The sequence below is a fragment of the Belonocnema kinseyi genome, chromosome 1 (genome assembly GCF_010883055.1).
Source record: "Belonocnema kinseyi isolate 2016_QV_RU_SX_M_011 chromosome 1, B_treatae_v1, whole genome shotgun sequence".
Classification (NCBI taxonomy): Eukaryota; Metazoa; Arthropoda; class Insecta; order Hymenoptera; family Cynipidae; genus Belonocnema; species Belonocnema kinseyi.
In genome coordinates, this window is record NC_046657.1 from 95619005 (window position 1) to 95638514 (window position 19510).

Genomic DNA, 19510 nt, shown 5'->3' on the forward strand with positions numbered 1-19510 from the left:
TCTGATTCTGTCTGAAAACAAGTTTATTAAATTTTTGGAAATTAGAATCGTACACTTTTGATGATTTCTCATAATATTTTATCGATGAGTAAAAATACCTCCGCCTAAAGCAACATACTTGTAGGGACGAGAGCGAGTTCTTCCTTTGACTGGATGGAAGAAAATCTTCTCCCTTGGTGCCATACTTTCGGTTTCCAAATAAATATCGAAACAGGCTCTGAGCCGTTGAATTTGTGCAGTCAGAGTCGGGGGCTTTTCCCACATTACGTTCACTTCCCTCTCAATATCTCGGAGAACATCGACTGAAGCTGGAACTGATGGACTTAAACTTATGCTGAAGACTGGAGTGACTTTTGGGTAATCGGGTTTTATTGCAATCCGAGCGATGAGCTCACCTAAGAATTTTTTTTTCAAAATTATTCATCGACATTTCAAGATATCTATGCGTCATAGATATTTAGAAGTTTTCGGCAGACTTCCGACAGCATTTAGGCTCAAACAGGTCATTTACAGAGCATTTAAGAGAATTTAAAGCATTTATTCTATAAACAATTATGTACTATAATTACTTCATATATTTAAAAAAAACACATTCTAGAACGAAATAAACATATAATTTTTTAAATGACAGAGCTGTTACAGATCAGGTAATTCCCGAAAGTCAGGGAATGTCAGTGAAAACCTGATAGAGTTAGAGAATTTTCGAAAAACTAAATTTGAAGTTAATTTTATTATTATGGTTAAAAATCGCAACTATATGGTTGCAAAATAATCTCTTTTGCTTGAGGATTCAAATTATTTTTTTTTTAATTCATCATTGTTGGTTGAATTCAACTATTTTTGGTATAAAATTAAAATCCTTTTTGATTGAAATATCAAACATCACGTGCAACTACTTAGTTGGAAGTAGAACTGCTTTGTTAATAATTTATTTATTTTGTTGATGATTCATCATTTTAGTTGTCAAACCTATTATTTTCAAAATTATGTTTTCTAGTCAAAAATTAATTGCTTTAACTGAAAATTTAACTCGGACATGTTTGGTTCAAAATTTATCTTCTTAAATTGAAAATTTAAAAATTTAATTTAAAATTCTTGTTTTTTATTTGAAATTCAAATTTTTGGGAGAACATTTAATATTACATTAGTGGCTAATTTCTCTTTTTTGTTCAAAATTAGACTAATTCGTTGACAAATTGAGTTTTATTTTATTGAAAATTAAGTTTTGAACTGAAAATTGAATTGCTCTATTTTTTATTCAAAATGTATCTGCTATATGTGAAAATGCAAATACATGTTGAAAATCTGTCTTTTTTGGTAGAAGATTACTCTTATTAGTTGAAACTTAATCTTTTTGGTTAAAGATAATTCGCTGTAGACAATTTATTTTACTAACTGAAAATTTAAGTACTTTATTTTTCATAGAAACTTAATATTTTCAGTTGAAAATTCATGTATTTGGTTGAAAATTAATTTTTTGCAAAGGTTCATCATTTTGGTAGAAAATTCGTTTTTTTTTCTTTTTTTTATGCAATATTCATCTTTTGGGTTGAAAATTCCACTATTTGGCTAAATTTCATATATTTTGTTGAAAATTTTTAACTTTTTTATATTTTATTACAACTGTGTCTTTTTTGGTAGAAAATTAATCTTTTGTATTTAAAATTGAATTATTTTATTGAGAATTCATTTTTGATTAAAAATTGATTGTTTTGACTAAAAATTTAATTCTTCTATTTTTTTTAGAATACAAATTTTTTTGGTTGAAAATTCATATTTTTCGGTAGAAATATCAACTTTTAAGGTTAAGAATCCACTGTCTGAATAAAAATAAATCCATTTCGGTTGGAAACTAACTTTTTTTATTGAAAATTCAAACGTTTTGTTGAAATATTTTATTTTCGACTCAAAAGTTAAGAAATTTGGTAGAAAATTTAACTGTGTGGTGGAAGATTTATTTGTTTTGTCAAAAATTCACCTTTTTTGATAGAAAATCAACTTTTTAGTTACTAATTCAAAAATTTCCTTGAAAATTATTCTCTTTCAGTTCAGGATTTAAGTATTTTGTTGAATTTTCGTTTTTTTGGTTAAATACAAATATTTTTTTTATCTTAAATTAAAACATTTTCTTTGGTTAAAATATCAACTGCGTTAAAAATGCATCTTTCTAAGTTGAAAATTAAACTACTTTCTCAAAACTAAATTTTTTTGTTTGAAGATTCATGATTTTAATTGGAAATTCGTTTTATTTTTAGTTAAAAATTAATTTTTTTATCTGAAAATTTAATTCCTTTGTCGCTTGAAAATTCCACTATTTGGTATAAAATTAAACTATTTTGTAGAAGATTCGTTTCTGTATTGAAAATTAATTATCTTAAATGAAAATCTGACTACGCTATGTGTGGTTATAAATGGATATTTTCTAGTTTAAAAAGTAATGCTTTTGGTTAAAAATTTATGTATTTTGTTGAAAATTGATCTTTTTTGCTGGAAAATTAATCTTCTGTTTTAAAATTTCGTTTTCTTTCAGATAAAAATGAATTTTTTAACTTAAAATTGCATTATTTTGTTCAATATTCAACTCATTGGTTTAAAATTAACTGTTTTATTGAAAATTTATATTCTGAATATGAAAATTACACTGATTTGTAAAAAATACGTATTTTTCGCTTATAGAAAATTAAACTATTTCGTACAAAATTAAACTGTTCTCCAGAAAAATCGTTTTTGTATGGAAAATTAATTTTCCTAAATGAAAATCTAACTTCACCGTTTATATTTAAAAATTGAACTGGTTTAATTAAAAAACTCCACTATTTATTTTAAAAATATAGGAACTAGCGTCATACCTATTGTGAGGCAGTTTAAAAATTACATAATGCTTTTTTCTGAAAATGTTAACCCCCCCCCCCACGTAAAGTTTTTTCTATAGTAAGTTTATGTAACTTTAACATTGTCGTAATGCTCGCGGTGGACCCCCCCCCCCACCTAAAGGTGTTACGTATTTTTGAACGGCCGCTGTTCAAATAATTTGGTTGAAAATTCTTCTTTTTGGTAGAAAATTAATCTTCTTTTTTAAAAATTCGTTTTCTTTTTGATAATGATTATTTTTTTGAACTGAAAATTTAACTATTTTATTGAAAATTCAACTGATTGGTAAAAAATGAACTTTTTTGTTGAAAATTCTCAACTGATTTGTAGAAAATTCAATAATTTGTTTATAGATTCATCATTTTAGTTGAATTTTTGTTGGTTAATATTTTTTTTAAACTGACAATTTAACTATTTTTTAAAATATTGAACGGACTGATTGAAAATTCTACTGTTTTGTAGGCAAAATTTTTCCGCTTGAAAATGAGACTTTTTAATTATATGACATACAATCATTACTCTTAACATTTTGTGAAAGCATATTTCAATAATTAGATGAAAATAAAAATCAAAAATGTTAGATAGCCAAGCGCTTAGAAAAATGGTTGAATTCTGAATGCCCAGACTGCTCAGAAATTCTACATGCCTACGACAAATACTTTATTGTTCACTCGAAAGCTTAATTATCATATATGAACAAATAGTTTAAACTAACTGCTTCCTCTTCGTAGAACAGCCTCGTAAAAAACGTCAATCGAGTTGACCAAACCGTCACGACAAAATGGAGGCGTATCCGGACTATTGCAGTAGTTCTTCCAGGAGAGGGTTACAAACTTGCACAAATTTGTAGCGATTTTCTGCGGAATGGGATCCACAGTACCAGTGAAAATAGGCAAGTTTCCAGACTCTAGTTGACGAATCTCAGTACATAATTCAAGCCTAGCCTTCACGCGCCTCTTTATTTCCTTGAGGACATTTTCTATGTTGTCATGGGCAAGTTCCTGACTAGTGACCTATTAAAAGACCTCAAGTAAATTAGAACGGCAGTATGAAACAAAAGGTACAATCAGGAATTAAAGAAAATAAAAAAATAAATAAAAATACGAACATTTGCTCTCTGTTCTTGAACGTCGGGCGCGTCAAAATAAAGCCCTGCCATTCGTTGAGCCCATTTGTAGGGAATCCCGAGTCCTAGAGAAGGAAAAGATCCAAGTTTGTGTCTCGCCAATTGATAATGATTCGCCGGATTTGGTGATTCGAGTCCTGTGTCTCTGGGGTAGAGTTCTCGGAGAACAGATTCGGATATCAACATGTCCCTAGGTTTAGAAATAATTTGGATATTATTAGAGACCAACTTAATGCAAACTCCTGTTAAAAACAAGAATCTAACGACCAAACTTGGACTACAACGAATAAACAAAAACAAAAAATTCTATTCTATTCGTTGTGGTCCAAATTTTGTCGTTGGATTCTTGTTTTTAACAGGAGTTTGCATCAATTTGATTATAGTACGTTAAATAGGATTTTTAATTTGGATTTTAATCTAATTTAAATTTCTTACATTTTAGATCAACTTTATTATTCCATAGGTTGTAAAACACTAATTAATGCACTCGATATGGTGAAATAGGGTGATTTTTTAATTTTCTTCATGAAAATGAAGAAGTTGTATACTTTCTACTTTTGTTCTAAGCATTCTACATAAAGTATTTTTAAACACTTTTCAATTGATCAAAATGTATGTACATTTATTACATTTTAAAATATGGTGCTAATTAATTTAATAGTAGTTCAAAATCAGGGTGGCCACCCGAACGAAAAAACAGAAAATAACTGGGAATTTTTATAGATCCTAAAAAGACGAATAATTACAGTGAATTGTTTTGATCTTTAGGGGCCACGCATAAATTTCGTAAGGTTTTTTTCTTAATTTTTTGTGTGAATTTATGGAGAAGTTATCAAAAAATGACGCAAAATGATTTAAAAGTGGGAGGATGTAGTAAAATCTCACATTTTCTTCTGAATTAACAAAGTAGTTCAACATTCAACCAAGTTTGAACATTTGAACAAAAAAGATGAATTCTCAACAAACAATGTAATAGTTGATATTTTAACCAAGGAAAGATTTTCATTTTAACCCATTAACGACCAAAGCTATTAATTTTATAACATGAGTTTGACCGCAAAATTTATGAGTATAACAAAACAATACTTTGTATAGCAAAGTTTTTAGGTGGGCTAAATTCGAATCCGTCGTCAAAATTGCAATATTTTCAACTTCAAGATTAAATATGGCGGTTTTTATATACAAAAATAGTGGAAAATGTTTGATTTTTTATTTTTATAATTTTTTTCAGACATAAAAAGCGGTAATATCTTAAAATTTCTTCAATCACCGGTGCTTAAAATTCTTAAACTTTAACGGAAAATTTATATATATATATATATATATATGTGTGTGTGTGTGTGTGTGTGTGTGTGTGTGTGTGTGTATGTGAGTTTTCTTCAAAAATGGCGGACAAAATGCAAAAATGTCCTAAAAACTGTTTTTTTCCCCTCATCGTTGTTTTTCTCAAAAACTTCAATGTTTAAAAAAAAGTTTGATAGATTAAAAATGCCTTGAAATTACCCATAGAACAAAATGAATTTTTGCAGATTTTTCAAAAATAAAAAATTTGAAATTTGCAAATAAAATTTTCAAAAAATCTGAAAAAACTCAAAAATATTCTTTGACTAATTCTAAGACATTTTTATTCTTGGGAAATTTGTACCAGAGTCTATAGATCTTGGGAAATAATTGATCAAACTTCATGCGAATTCAATTCGCATGAAGTTTAATCAATTATTTCCCAAAATTTCAAGACATTTTTATTCTATAGAACTTTTTTTTTAACTTTCAAGTTTTTGAGAAAAACAAAGATGATGGAAAAAAACAATTTTTTGAACATTTTTGCATTTTGTCCGCCATTCTGGAAGAAAAAACATACATAAAAATTTTTTGTTCAATTTTAAGAATTTTGTGTACCGATGTTTGAAGAAATTTTAAGATATTAAAGCGTTTCATGTCTGAAAAAAATGATAAAAATAAAACATTTTTCACTATTTTCGTATACAAAAACCGCCATATTTAATTTTGAAGTCTAAATGTTCGAAATTTTGACCATGGATTCGAATTTAGCTTCATCCAAAAACATAAGGAACAGTACTTTTGATCTATTTATTGTTTTGTTATACCCATAAATTTTGCGGTGAAACTCATGTTATAAAATTGATAGCTTTGGTCGTAATGGGTTAAAAAAACAGTCGTATTAAACCAAAAAGACGAATTTTCAATAAAAATTTGTATCCACAACCAAAACAGATTTATTTTCAACCTAACAGTTGCAATTTTAATCAAAAAAGATGAAATATTTACCAAAAAAGATGAATTTTCAACCAATAAGATTAATTTTCTACCACAAAGACGTCAAATTTGAACCAAATAGTTGAATTTTCAACCAAGAAGATTGCTTTTATACAAAAAAAAAAAACGTTCTTGCAACAAAATAAATAAATTGCTAACCCAATAGTTGAATTTTGAACCAAGAAGACTAACTTTCTACCAAAAGACAAATTGTCAACAAATGATTTAAATTTTCAAAAACGACCAAATTTCTACAAAAAATTTGAATTTTCCAGCCAACAAGACGAGTTTTCTACAAAACAATTGAATTTTCGATCAAAAAATGTACATTTTTAACAAAAAACATCATTTCTAACCAAACTGTAAAATTTTAAGTTAAAGAAATTAATTTTTAACCCCAAAAAAATGAATTGTTTAAGAAATTAATTGAATTTTGCAACAAAAAATGTAATACTTAATATTTCAACTAAAAACTATTTTTATTTTTAAATCAAAAACAATTTCATTTTTAAGAAAAAACCATTGATTTTCTAAGAAAAAGAAAAAAATTTAAACAAAATACACCTATCATCAATCAAACAGTTCAATTTTCAACCGAAAAGATGAATTTTCAACCAAGTAATGAAATTTTCCACCAAATAGTTGAATTTCCAACTTAAAAAGATAAACTTGATAGTAAAAATGGAATAGATAAATTTTCAACAAAAGAAAAAAACAACCATTTTTTTAACAAAATAGTTCAATTTACTACCAAAGAAATTAAGTTTGAACTAAAATGATGAATCTTCAACTGAAAAAAAATTTAATACAGTAGATCAATTTTCCACTAAATATTTGAATTTTCTACGAAATTGTCAAACTTTTGTGGAAAAATCTGCCCAATTTCATTAATTGGCACCTGAAATCGCACAAAATAATTAGATGTGTGATTTTAAGGTTGAAATGTTAAAAAAAGATAGTTAAAAACTTGCATATTTATTAAAATCTTTAAATTCCTATTCGGTGAATTACAAATTTTTAAATATACTTTTTTCGAAAACTTGTTTTAAGCCTACCAGCGAATCAGTTTCTCTAGTTTGAATAATCTTCAATTCAATATCTTTTATAAGAATGATATTCCACATTCTTATCTTAGGAACTGAATAATTCGAAATAGAAAGCTCAACATATTATATATGTTTTCTATTTAAAATATATATACATATTTGACTTTAAATTAAAAAATTTGAGTTTAGAATGCTCATTAATACTTCTTTTTATTTGTATGACTTTGATTTGAAAGAAATTTAATTTCACATTCTTCAAATTTGGAAATTCTCCTATTTTGGCTTTGAATTTGGATTTATTTAATTATGTAGGGTATACTTTCAAACTGTAGAAATTAAACCAACCCCTACGAATTGGAAATCATCTTAGTTTTAGACTGTTTTAGGCCTCCATTTCTAATATAGTCAGATCAAAAGTTTTTTTAAACCTAAAGTATAGGAACTTATTGGTTTGTACTAATCCAGTCATCATTTAAGTGGAAAAATATGGTAAAAGTGAATTCTTTCAAAAAGGCAAAAAATGGCAATATAAGAGAGACTTTGAGCAGAAAAATCGAGTCTATTATGGGAAGATACTGATAACATAAAAAATAAAAATCTTCACAGATATTATCAAGAGAAGATAGTAATTCATTCACCCTGCAGTGACACCTCCTTGGTCAACGCTTTCTAGATTCGATTCAACAGATACGACCTTCAGAACAGTTAAGTAGAAGAATTGTAGCGTCAGTTTTGTTTCATCTACAAAAAAAGGATGAGCCAGTTACAAATCCAAAAATGTCAGTAAAAATGAAGCAATTTAACAGTGAAATTTGAGCATATGTACTTTTGAATAGGAGAACAATCTTGACACTGAGAGGATGTCGTTGAAGAAGCTTCAATTTCTTTTCTTCCTGTCTTGCTTCTTTCGACATTCGGTGGTGTCGTTTTTTATGAACCGGTGCTTCCTCGACTACATTTTCCGAAGTAGTTTCCGCATCAGAATCGGATTCTTGAAGCCTGTCTTGACTGTTTGTTCGCTTAGCTTCATCCTCGTCGCCTTCGATTGTCACAATCAATGATGAATCTAAAATAAAACAGGAAAATTGGCAATAAAGTCGCAAATTTAAAAGATATTTTATTGTTACATTTCCAGTTAAAATAATTAATTTTCAACCAAGGAAAAGCGAATTTTCAACCAAACAGATAAATCTTTAATCGAAAAAATAAATTCTCGACAAAAAGTGTAATCAATTATATTCACACCAAAAAATAGTTTTATTTACAACAAAGAACTGTTAAATTAAACACAAAAATACGAAATTCCAAACAAAGAGTTGCATTTTCAACCAAGAAAGATTTTTGAATCAATAAAGAAAAAAATCTCACCCTTAAATCTTGAATTTTTAAGCCATAAAGACGAATTTTTACACGATAAAAAAATAAGTATTTTCAACTGAAAAATATTAATTTTCTAGTACCAATGAAGCAGCTACATTTTTAGTAAAAAAACAACTAAGTTTCAAGAAAAAAATGTTTACAAAATTGGTTAAATTTTTAACCAAAGAAATTAACTTTCAACTAAAATCATGCATCTTCAACCAAGAAAATAAATTTTTGGCCAAATAGTTGAATTTTCAACCCATAAGATAAATTTACAGTTAAAAAAAAAGACAAATTGTTAACAAAAGATTTGAATTTTCAACCAAGAAATATTTTTCAATCAATAAGAAGAAACAAAATTTTCCCCAAATGATGAGTTTTTAAGCCATAAAGATGAATTTTAAATAAAAACTTAAATTTACAACCCAAAAATATTGATTTTTTACCAAAATTAGCTACATTTTTAGTAAAAAAAATCGTTTTTAAGAAAAGAAGGTAGAATTTGCAACAAAATGTATTGCATCTTCAATAGAAAAAATGTAACCAAATAAAATACATTTTCAACTAAAAAAATTAAATTTGAATATATTTTCTTTTACGAAAAGTAAAATATTTAAATTTCCAATAAAAAATAATAATTTTCAACTGAACAAATGAAATTTCAAACAAAAATAAAGCAGTTTTGTACTAAAAAGAATAATTTTGAACAAAGTATATGAATTTTCAACTAAATAATTGAATTTTGAACCAAAAAGGTCAATTTTCCACCAAAAAAAGGGAAATTTTCAACTAAACTGATAAATTTTCAACTAAAGAAAATTAATTTTCAGCCAAAAATAGAATAGTTTAATTTTAAGATAGAGAAATAAGTTTTCAGTCAAATGGAATAAATTTTCAAAAAATAGTAAAATTTTCACCAAACATATGAATTTCCAAACGAAAAGATTAAATGTCCATCAAGAATTCCATTTAAAAAAATTTTATTGCAAAGAATAAGATGCTCAACTTTTTAATGCTTTTAGGCTATGTTGGCGTTTTCCACTAGAAATCGGTATTTTCGTTAAAAAATTATTAGATTTCGAAAAAAAATTCATAATTTTTAACCATTTTAAGTTATATTGGCATTTTTAAAATAAAAAATTGGTATTTCAAACAAAAATAATTACAATTTGAAGAAGATTTAAAATCTTTTAACAATTTTGGATTATTTTACACTGTAAAAAAAGATTTTTGTAAATTACAAGATTTCGGAAAATGACATATTGTATCATTGTATGTGAAATTACATCCTATAGCGATGTAAATAAAAGAACCCTCGAACAGCAGTGTAATATTACACACTCGATAAAAATAAAATTACACATTCCCTCGTACGAACTTTACATTTAGAAGGGAAAATTCAGTCACAGCGTGTAAAAATACCATGCTTCGGTTAAATCACTTTCCTGTGATTGAAAATTATATCGAGATTTTTAATTTTACCAAAGATCTTTAATTTTACCCTGGCGGAAACTGTACAATTTTTTATTTCTAATTAATTTTAAATTTAGAATAATTAATCATATAATATGTGAATACGAAAACGTCTCTCGTGTTCTTTGTGCATCGATGCCTTCATCCTTCAATTTTGAAGCATTTTTATTCTTAATGTGAGGAAATTGACAGCTATGTTCAACTTTTTTGGCAGCTTTCACACAAAAATAGACCGAATTCGAGCTATTCCTATTTTGCCTTTTAAATTTTCTGCTAATGGAACGGAAAAAATGCGGTTATTCAAAACGGATATTTCATATTTTTGTTACGGAACTTAAACATCAAAAAAATACCCGTAGTATCTTATGTGTTTTAGGTAAGTGGTAACGTGTTCGGCTTGTGTTTCTTCAATCTCCATGAAATTCTCTTTTATTTACATCCACCGGAGATGTAAAATTCAATAGATTTTTTTTACAGTGTAGAGTTTTTCGATGGAGAAAAAATAAATTTTCAACAATTAAAAATAGAAGAAAATTGAAGATGGTAGAAAAATTTCAACTTAATTTTTAACTTTTGTAAATGCGACTGTAAAGTTCGTATTGAAAACAACTGTTAAATATGTCATATTTACATAATTTTACATGAAAACTTAATAAATAAATATTTCAATGCATCAAAAAATGTAAAAGTCGATTTTTCGAAAATAATATAATAATAATATCTAAAACAATATTTTGTTCCGTTATGTTAGGGTTTTTCGTCTAAAATTTGTATTGTATAATAAAAATGTAAAAAAAATGTTTTAATATTAATTTTATATTTTAATTTAAAAATTGCGTGAAACAAAAAAAACGCGTGCGTAGCGCGTGTATATGTTTTTCTAGTTAATTAAATATTTGATCAGATTTATCATTTTTACCATAGGCGTCTCTGTATGCAGAAGATTTTGCATAGAGGACATAAAGAGGTGAAGACAATAATGCAGCTTTTTTGTGGTCGTGTCTTATTTTGTCTAAAGGAAGACCGAGGCTTTCCTGTAAAGGTTTGCTGGCCTGAAATTTAAAAGAAGTTGATTATTGTATATAATTTTCATAATAATTTTTTAAGCGTATTTTTTTTTTTTATTAAAGTTTTTATTATTAAGGTTTTACTTCCAAAATGGTGCGAAGTTGCGGAGCAAGATTGTCCAATCGGGTTTGCTTTTGTTCAATACTCGAAGCGACGACCTTTTTACTATCAAAGAGTTCGTGACAGAGAGAAGCTAGTTGTTTTCTTTGAGTGAGTTCCCACTCGAGTCGAGCCAGTCTCAGTTGATGAGGATCTTTTTTTGTCACTTCCTGATAAATTAAAGACAGTTGTGTAATTTACAAATTTTTTATTCAGTAGAAAACTGGTCGCTCCTAAGTTTGAATTTTCGGAACTTCAGTATCTTCGAAATTTCTTTAAAATTATTCTCAAAAATTTGATTTTTCCAAAGTTTTAATTTTACATAAAACGAATTTTTTTCGTTTTTTTTTTACTTACGGATCTTGAAACTGATTCTGGAGCTTCCTTGTAAAATTCTTCCTCTGATACTAATTCTATCATCTCGTCCTTTGATCTGAATAATAAATTAATCAGATGAAGATAAATAACTTCAATTAATAAATAGTAAATAACTTGAATACTTCGATTATTCTTACTTGAACTGAAGACACTTCATGACTTCCTTTTTGAGATGCATGACTTCATATAATAAATTCTGTAAATGAAGATGGCGACTGTCGACTCCACTTTTTGCAGTTATGAGAGAATCTCGGGCAAATTTTGTCCTGAATTTCTCCATCCTGTTGAGTTTTTTCAACTCGATGAAAGCCAACGATGTCGTTATTTGTAATTCGCTGATTTCCTCCTTCGCCTAAACAATATAATTCATGTTAAATTCAAAGATAAAATTAAAGAAATTTCAAATTAAATAAAAGAATATATATATTAATATCTATGAATATCAAAAACCTGCACGGAGTAATACATATTACGCCTTAATTACGCATTATTTAACCATTGTTGCGCGAATATTACGGCGCTATTTAAGAGTGAGGCATCAATAGAGTTCACAAAAACAGTGGAATAGGTCAATATCAGGGTAAAAAATCAGTTACAGTAAAATTTAAACCACAAATAAACTCAAATAACTTGTCACAAATTGATAAAATTAAAACTTTGTAAATTTTATGCGTTTTGTTTATTTTGAAAGTAAATTTCCACATAATTTCTTTAGCGTATAAAGAAAGTTTATGAAATAGGCAAGATTATGAATTTCATAAATTCCATAAATATGAATTTTCTGAATGCATGCATATTGTTTGAACTTTCACAATTTTCATTATAAGTTGGAAAAAATACAATATACTATGTTAGGTTGGGCGGAAAATAACAAATTCTGGAATTTGCGAATTTTCAAAATGTTGGTTTTGGTATGGACTTAAATTATCTTTATAAATAGTGGTTTACACATTTTTCTGAACACGAGCGGGGTTTTTTAACACATAAATACACTAGAATGTGCAAGAACAATTTAAGTTTTGTATTATCACTGTTTTTTATAAATAAAACAAAAACTATGTGTCCTATAAAAAAGTGATTAATAACAAATTTGTAGCTATTTTTTGGGTGCATAATCTTTGTCTCATAATTTTTTTCCTACCTTGCATAGTTGGACAACAAAATACAATTTTTTATTACTTTTTGTTTGATCAAAAATTGAATTATCAATTTTTCGAAAAAATTCTAAAAGTTATGATAATCTTGTAGGGCTTTCGAAAATTAACATTTTACTTTTCAAGCGCTATGAACAAGGGTACAGAAAATTTTTTAATCATAAAAAAATGTGGTCTCAAAAACTTTCAAAATACTCTCACTTTTAGAATTTTTACCCAAAATGGCTGACCAACGAACTTGGCATTTAGCTTAGGACACAAAAAGTGTACCAAAGGCCAATCTAATAGATTAATTTTATCAAAAGTTATCGTGTCCACAGACAGACATACGGTAAGACATACAGACACATTCGTAAAAACCTGTTTTTCGGATTCAGGGGTCTCAAAACGTGGGCATTTGACAAAAACAGGGGGGGGGGGGGTCAAATTTTAGACAAATCTAATACCTTCTCTGATGAGAATTTAAAAATATCGAAAAGATTCCGGACTATGAATTAGAAGTATAAAAAATGTTCTAAATTTGGAATTTGGTATTCAATAAAATCATTTTTTTCACTTCTCGTTTTATAATTTTTTTAAGCATTGTAGAATTTTTTAACACATAAATACACTAGTAAAGTATCGACAATAATTCTAATAACTAAATTACAAATTTTTGAAATTTTATGTAATTTTAAATTCGACCCCTGGATGTTATTGATTTTATTTTTTTAATATATTTCTATGCTAAAAAAGTTCATACGTGCTTAGAAAAATGTGTAAATCACAAGTCATGTAGATAACCTCAATAAATAAAAAAATAAAAATGGTTAAAAATCGCTGAATTTTCAATTTTGACTCTTGGGTCTTAGCGATTTTTTTCTAGTGCATTTTGATTAATGGAAAACAGAGGTAAATTTAGCAGGAATTATGTTTTAGAAAATAATTGAATAAAATCCGCGAAAAATTGGGAAGACTTTTTTATATATCTTTTCCTAATTGTTTAAATTTAAACATTAAAAATATGAAAATATACCCTTTCCAATGATTATTGCAAGCCAACGAGCCAGTTTCTTACTTTTAGTCGCTTTTTTAAAAGTCGAGCACTGCCTTCCGTTTTCTTTTCGAAATATGTATAAGTTTAATTGAATGCATTTTAAATTAAATGCTTTCTGGTGCATTTAGATTGTGGTATACAAAATTTTTTAGTTTAAAGTAAAAATTTCTTAAATTATTTTACTTATTTTTACAAAGGTAATGTATAATCTTTGAAATTGTATAATTGTAGGTATAAACATGAAAAAATTACTGAATCGAAAATTTACGGATGAAAATGATGAATATTTTTCCGTACACGATAAAAAAATAAAAAATGGAAACGTCAAAAAATTCAAAGAGAAAGGTGTATTTTTGTCATGATGTTTTTCAAAGAGATAATCGCAATTCAAAGCTATTTAAATACGCAAGAATTGAAACATTTCAAATTAATTCTAGTTACAACTTGAAATTATATAAAGTTCAATTTAAAAGCAGGACTTCTGAAAATTAGGTGTGTTTGAAATAATTTAATAAATTTTTAGTTTCAAAAACTCGTTAAACGGGTGTTTTTTCAAGTTTTATTTATTTTTTAATAATATGGCATCCCAAAAATTATTCCTTTTGGTGAAAAAATAACACCTGATTTTTGTAAAAAATAAAGAAATATATACTTAGTGGTCGCTCAAGGTAAATTTTGTTCTAAGTGCCTTTTTCTGAATAAATTGACTTTATTATTGTTTCTGATTTCATCCTATAATTCATGGATTGTGTTTTTCATAGAAAAATATTGAACGCATTATTATACGAAAAGTGTACGGAGTAATATCTGAGTGAATACCACCTCGATTAACATTTAATAATTGTGATGGTATCTCCATAATTTTATTTTAGGTTTGAATAGTTTTAAGATAAAAATATTTTTAAAACACTTTTACTTACAGTTGGACTTTCACTGGTCTTCAATTCAGCAATTTTTGCCATCGCTGTGCGAATTCCTTCACATGTGGCGAGAAAAATGTCTGAATCTTCTTCTGGAGATCTCTCGAGTGCTTCTTTTTCTTCATAAGTTATTATCGTCTAAATTTTGAAGAAAAAAGAAACAGATGTTATTCAGTTAAAAAAAAACTTTATTTTAAATTGTTTGATTTTATTTTTTTGATGTGAAAAATGTATATTTTTATGTCCTCAAATATAAAATGGTTTTGTTTTTTAGCTTTCAATTCTAAAGTTCTTCAATTTCAAATGCTTCTATTTTTAAAATGTTTAATTTATCTTAGATAATTTCAATGTGAAAATATTTAATTTCAAACTTAATTTGAAATTATTCTCATTGACAATTATTTGCATTAAAATTGTTCTATTTATCACTCTTTAAATTTAGGTTGTCTCAAATGTTATATAAATTGTTTAATTTTAGATAAATTATATATAAACGTATGCAATTTGTACAATGTAAATGTGAGTTATTTTTATTAACATTTATTATATGGATAAAACCTAATTCACCCTTGAATAATTTCACAAATAAAAATATTGATAATTTTCATAGTTAAAAAGCGACTCAAATTTTAGGGGATATAACAAAATTCCATACAAAACAATCCAAGTGAAAAGTTTTCAACTGGAACTGCACAATTTTTCAGTTTTGTTACATTTGATGTACATACCATACACCCAATATACCTATGTAGCTAAATTTAAAAACTTGGATTATTGAAAACTGAACATTTTCCACAAAAGAGCAATTTAATATTGAAATTATTAAAACTTGGATTAAATTTCGTATTTTTTGAAGAAATACAATAGTTCAGTATTTAAATCTGCAACAATTTTAATTCTGGTGCATACAAGATGAAACAGTAATTAAATAATTCGGAAAAAATAATGATTTTAAATTTTAAGACTTGAAAATTATTGTACAATTTCAACTTTATTCTAAATATTTAAAAGTAATATTTTCGATAATGAATAGAAAGTTGGAAGAATACCAAATTGACAAAAATTAAATATTGAAAAACAGACAATTTGCAAATTTAAATTTAAAAAATTAAAAAATTTCTAATTAGTATTTTTATCAATTAATAATTAGAAAGTAAAATCTTAATAAGTGAAAAATTAAGATTGCAAAGTTTAATATCGTGCTTTTAGAGTTAAACTGATTTTGGTGGAAGTAATTTAAAATTTAATGATTTGAAATAGAAATTTTAGAAATTTATTTTTAAAAATACACAATGTTCTACATATTTAATAGATAAAGGAAGAAAAAATATCATTTATTCTAAATAAATTTGGTTATAATAATTGTTAAGATACCGAAAATAACCTAAAAGTACCAAAAAAATTTGCTAAGTGTGGGGTTCGAACCCACGCTCCCAGTTGGGAACCAGAACTTAAGTCTGGCGCCTTAGACCACTCGGCCAACCTAGCTGGTCGTGACAATGATTTTAAAGATAGACTATAACGTTGAAATTGACGAACTTAAAAAAAGATAAACTTAAGACTGAAAAATGCTGCTTAAATTCTTAATCACAAAAATAATAACCATTTAAGATCTTTACTCAACATTCCGAAAAGAACAAGAAATAATGAAATTGATATTAAAATAAAAGAATTGTTTGCATTATAAATTATTTTCATATATTCATATTGCTATTTTATTCTTTATAAACCATTTTTTGGGGATTTTGGATTTGCGGTAGTTTAAAATATGTGCCACTAATTTCATTTGTTTTCTTTATAGAAACCTGTTTGATAAATGAATATTAATACCATTAATACTAATTCATTTTGGTATAATTTATTCGCATGTTTAAAAATGAACATTCCTTAAATATTGAAAAAAAAGTTGTTATAAAATTGACAGAATCTATCGGCAAACTTTCGGCGAGACAAACAAAATGTTGACGTTCCATTGATTGCTAACATCAAGATACATGAAAAACAATGAAGTATTTCACTTTGATGACTTAAGTTATAATTTTTAGAGTTCAATAAATATAAAAATACATACAATAATGAAACGGTTATTATTTTACAACATATTTTTATCATAATATATAAACATTTATTTCGAAATAATTATATTCATATATTGCAAACCTTATACATGTCTCCATCCTTCACTGCAATTGTTCCTCCTCCGACAGATTTTCTTCGCTTTTTTGTAGGTTCGATATCCGCTTCTTTCACCATTTTCACCAAAGCTCACTAATTAACAAAATTTGCAAGAAGAAAACAGATAAAATTATTAAAAACGAAGATTCCACAAACACGACGCGCGTACTAATTTAAAAAGTGAGGTTACGACTGTTCATGCGACTGTTGGTCATTATCATGGCCATAGGAAACACGGGACTAGGCATGCCATCCTAACTTGGGCTGGCGGGGTTGAATCCACGGGAGGGGGGAGAATTCCATGAGTGGGGAGAGCCGCCATCTTACGATGTGCCACTTGATTATGCGCATGAGCATTTTTGCCGACAAACTGTGAATGAAAATATAAACATGTGGGCGCTGCCATGTTTGTCGCGGGACATCAAAAGGTGGCGGACCTCCCCCCTCATTGCATCACCCCCGCAAAGGCATGCCTAGTCCCTTGTTTCCTATGTCCATGGTCATTATCAACTGTTGGTCATAGAGGCGCAAAATTCGAATTTCTAATCATTATACTTGATAATTATTAATTAACAATAATTTTACTAAAAAGTCCCAGTGAAAAAGGACTGAAGTCCCAGTTATCGTAATTTTCAAGTCTGCCATGTACTAGTAATCGTGAATCGTTCACAGTCTTCGTGAAAAAGGTTAAGTTTCCCTGAAATCATTTTTTAGGATTTGGGCATTTTTAATGGGCTCAAAAATAAATCGACAACAGAAATTATGCAGTATAGAATAATGTTTACTAATGAAAAATTACTCAATAAATATTAATTTCACTGAAAAATGATAGTAAACTGAAAAATTGATAATGAAATCACTATAAAGTCATGCCCATATTTTACATCACTCTTTTCAGTTTTAAGCACTAATTTATATAATGATTACAGGTCGCAGTAACAACTCAGTTCTCCGATTTCATTTCACGCCTTTTTGAAATTAATTAAATCATTATCTGTAACCAAATATGGAAATAAAATTTTGTCAGTGCCGCATCGTAATCTTCGTGACCGGTCACGATTACTCGAGCAACTATGCTTTTGAAACGTCCCTATAATCGTGATCTATACTTCTCGAACAGGGAGATGCTAAATGAAGATTTTACTTAATTTTATGAAACAAAAATTCTTTTTTATTAGAAAAAAAATTTTTGTGTCCTGATCAAGTAATTTTTTCTTTAGCAAAGAAACGTCTTTGCTAGCCTAAATGTTGAGCTATTCTCCACGTTTCGTGATTCATCGACACCGGAAATATAAGAGATTTTTTTTACCCATGTGCACTATGTGTATAAAAAACTAATTTGTTTTCCACACACAAGCACTGTCCAAACTTACTTAAAAATATGTTAGGATTGTATTTTTATTTGTTTAAGAAATTTAAAACGGGTATGTTCCTGAAATTATTGATAACAGTATTTTTATTTATTGATCGTATTATTCATCGACTTTTAATCATCAATAATTGAACACTTTTGCAATTGGGCAATTTTCATTTAAATATTTCAAAATTCAGCTTCGATTTATGCAAGATAATAAAAATATGAAATTTAGAAAACAATATTCCTTAACATTTTTATTATCAAAATTCGGGTTATGTGAAAAAACGTAATTTGGTTATCAAATATAAAATTTTAATTTTGTTCAAATTCGAATAATTAAAAAATCTACATTTTTATCAATCTTATGACCTTGAATAAATTAAATATCGAACTTTCTGAAATAAAAAAAATATCTAAAATAAAAACAAAAAATTCATGTTTGACCCCGACGTGATTTGAACACGCAACCTTCTGATCTGGAGTCAGACGCGCTACCGTTGCGCCACGGAGTCTTGATGGCAACAATTTCTCAGTGGCTGGATTTAATGGCACATGACCTAAATTTTATTTCTAATCCCCAACAAAATTCAATATTAATATAAAAAATGATTTTAACATAAAAAAATAACAATTCACTCAACAATCAATACGAAAATACAATAAAGAAATCAGCAAACAAAAACATAATATTTTCAAATATATACTAAGAGTTGAAAAAGGAGCACAAAGCACAATCGATATTCACTTCCGGTCGATTTTCCCCTCTTTGAATCTTTCTTCTGAAAATATTTACTTTCCTACTGAAAAAGTTTTCCTTGTTAAATCCAAATGAATAATTAATTTTCCAAATTTGGTAATCAAAAAAACTGTTTAAGATTCTTTGTCAAAATTGATATTTTCTATATATAATTATTCAGTCACGTGACTACCGATATGGCGGCTTGTGGCCGTTATTTTTAAATTTCGATCCATAATCACGAAATTGTGAGGTTTTTTTTCTTGTAAAATAACAAATTCTTTAATTTTTAAACATAATGAAAACATAAAGAGAATTTTTATTTAGGAAAGCCATAATTTTTGATATTTTTTAATACATTTTAACGAACTTTATTTGGATTAAAATTTTGAATTCGAACGCGTGGCGACTGGCGTCGCATTTTCGCCATGT

General features: G+C 27.3%; 1 protein-coding gene and 2 non-coding genes across 3 annotated transcripts; all 3 read right to left on the reverse strand.

Annotated features, from left to right (window-relative positions):
- Positions 1 to 11: 11 nt before the first annotated feature.
- LOC117173474 (THO complex subunit 5 homolog) lies at positions 12 to 17209 on the reverse strand. Its single transcript, XM_033362079.1, has 11 exons — positions 16971 to 17209; positions 14811 to 14948; positions 11838 to 12052; positions 11680 to 11755; positions 11307 to 11492; positions 11075 to 11207; positions 8147 to 8386; positions 7959 to 8061; positions 3980 to 4187; positions 3587 to 3884; positions 12 to 395 (listed from the first exon to the last, which is right to left on the reverse strand). The coding sequence occupies exons 1-11, from the start codon at positions 17061 to 17063 to the stop codon at positions 79 to 81; spliced, it is 2007 nt and encodes a 668-aa protein (XP_033217970.1). The 5' UTR covers positions 17064 to 17209; the 3' UTR covers positions 12 to 78.
- On the reverse strand, positions 16215 to 16298 carry Trnal-uaa. The gene has a single exon. It is a non-coding gene; the product is annotated as a tRNA-Leu (tRNA).
- Positions 17210 to 18782: 1573 nt separating the features above from the next.
- Positions 18783 to 18854, reverse strand: Trnaw-cca. Its single transcript has one exon. It is a non-coding gene; the product is annotated as a tRNA-Trp (tRNA).
- Positions 18855 to 19510: the final 656 nt, after the last annotated feature.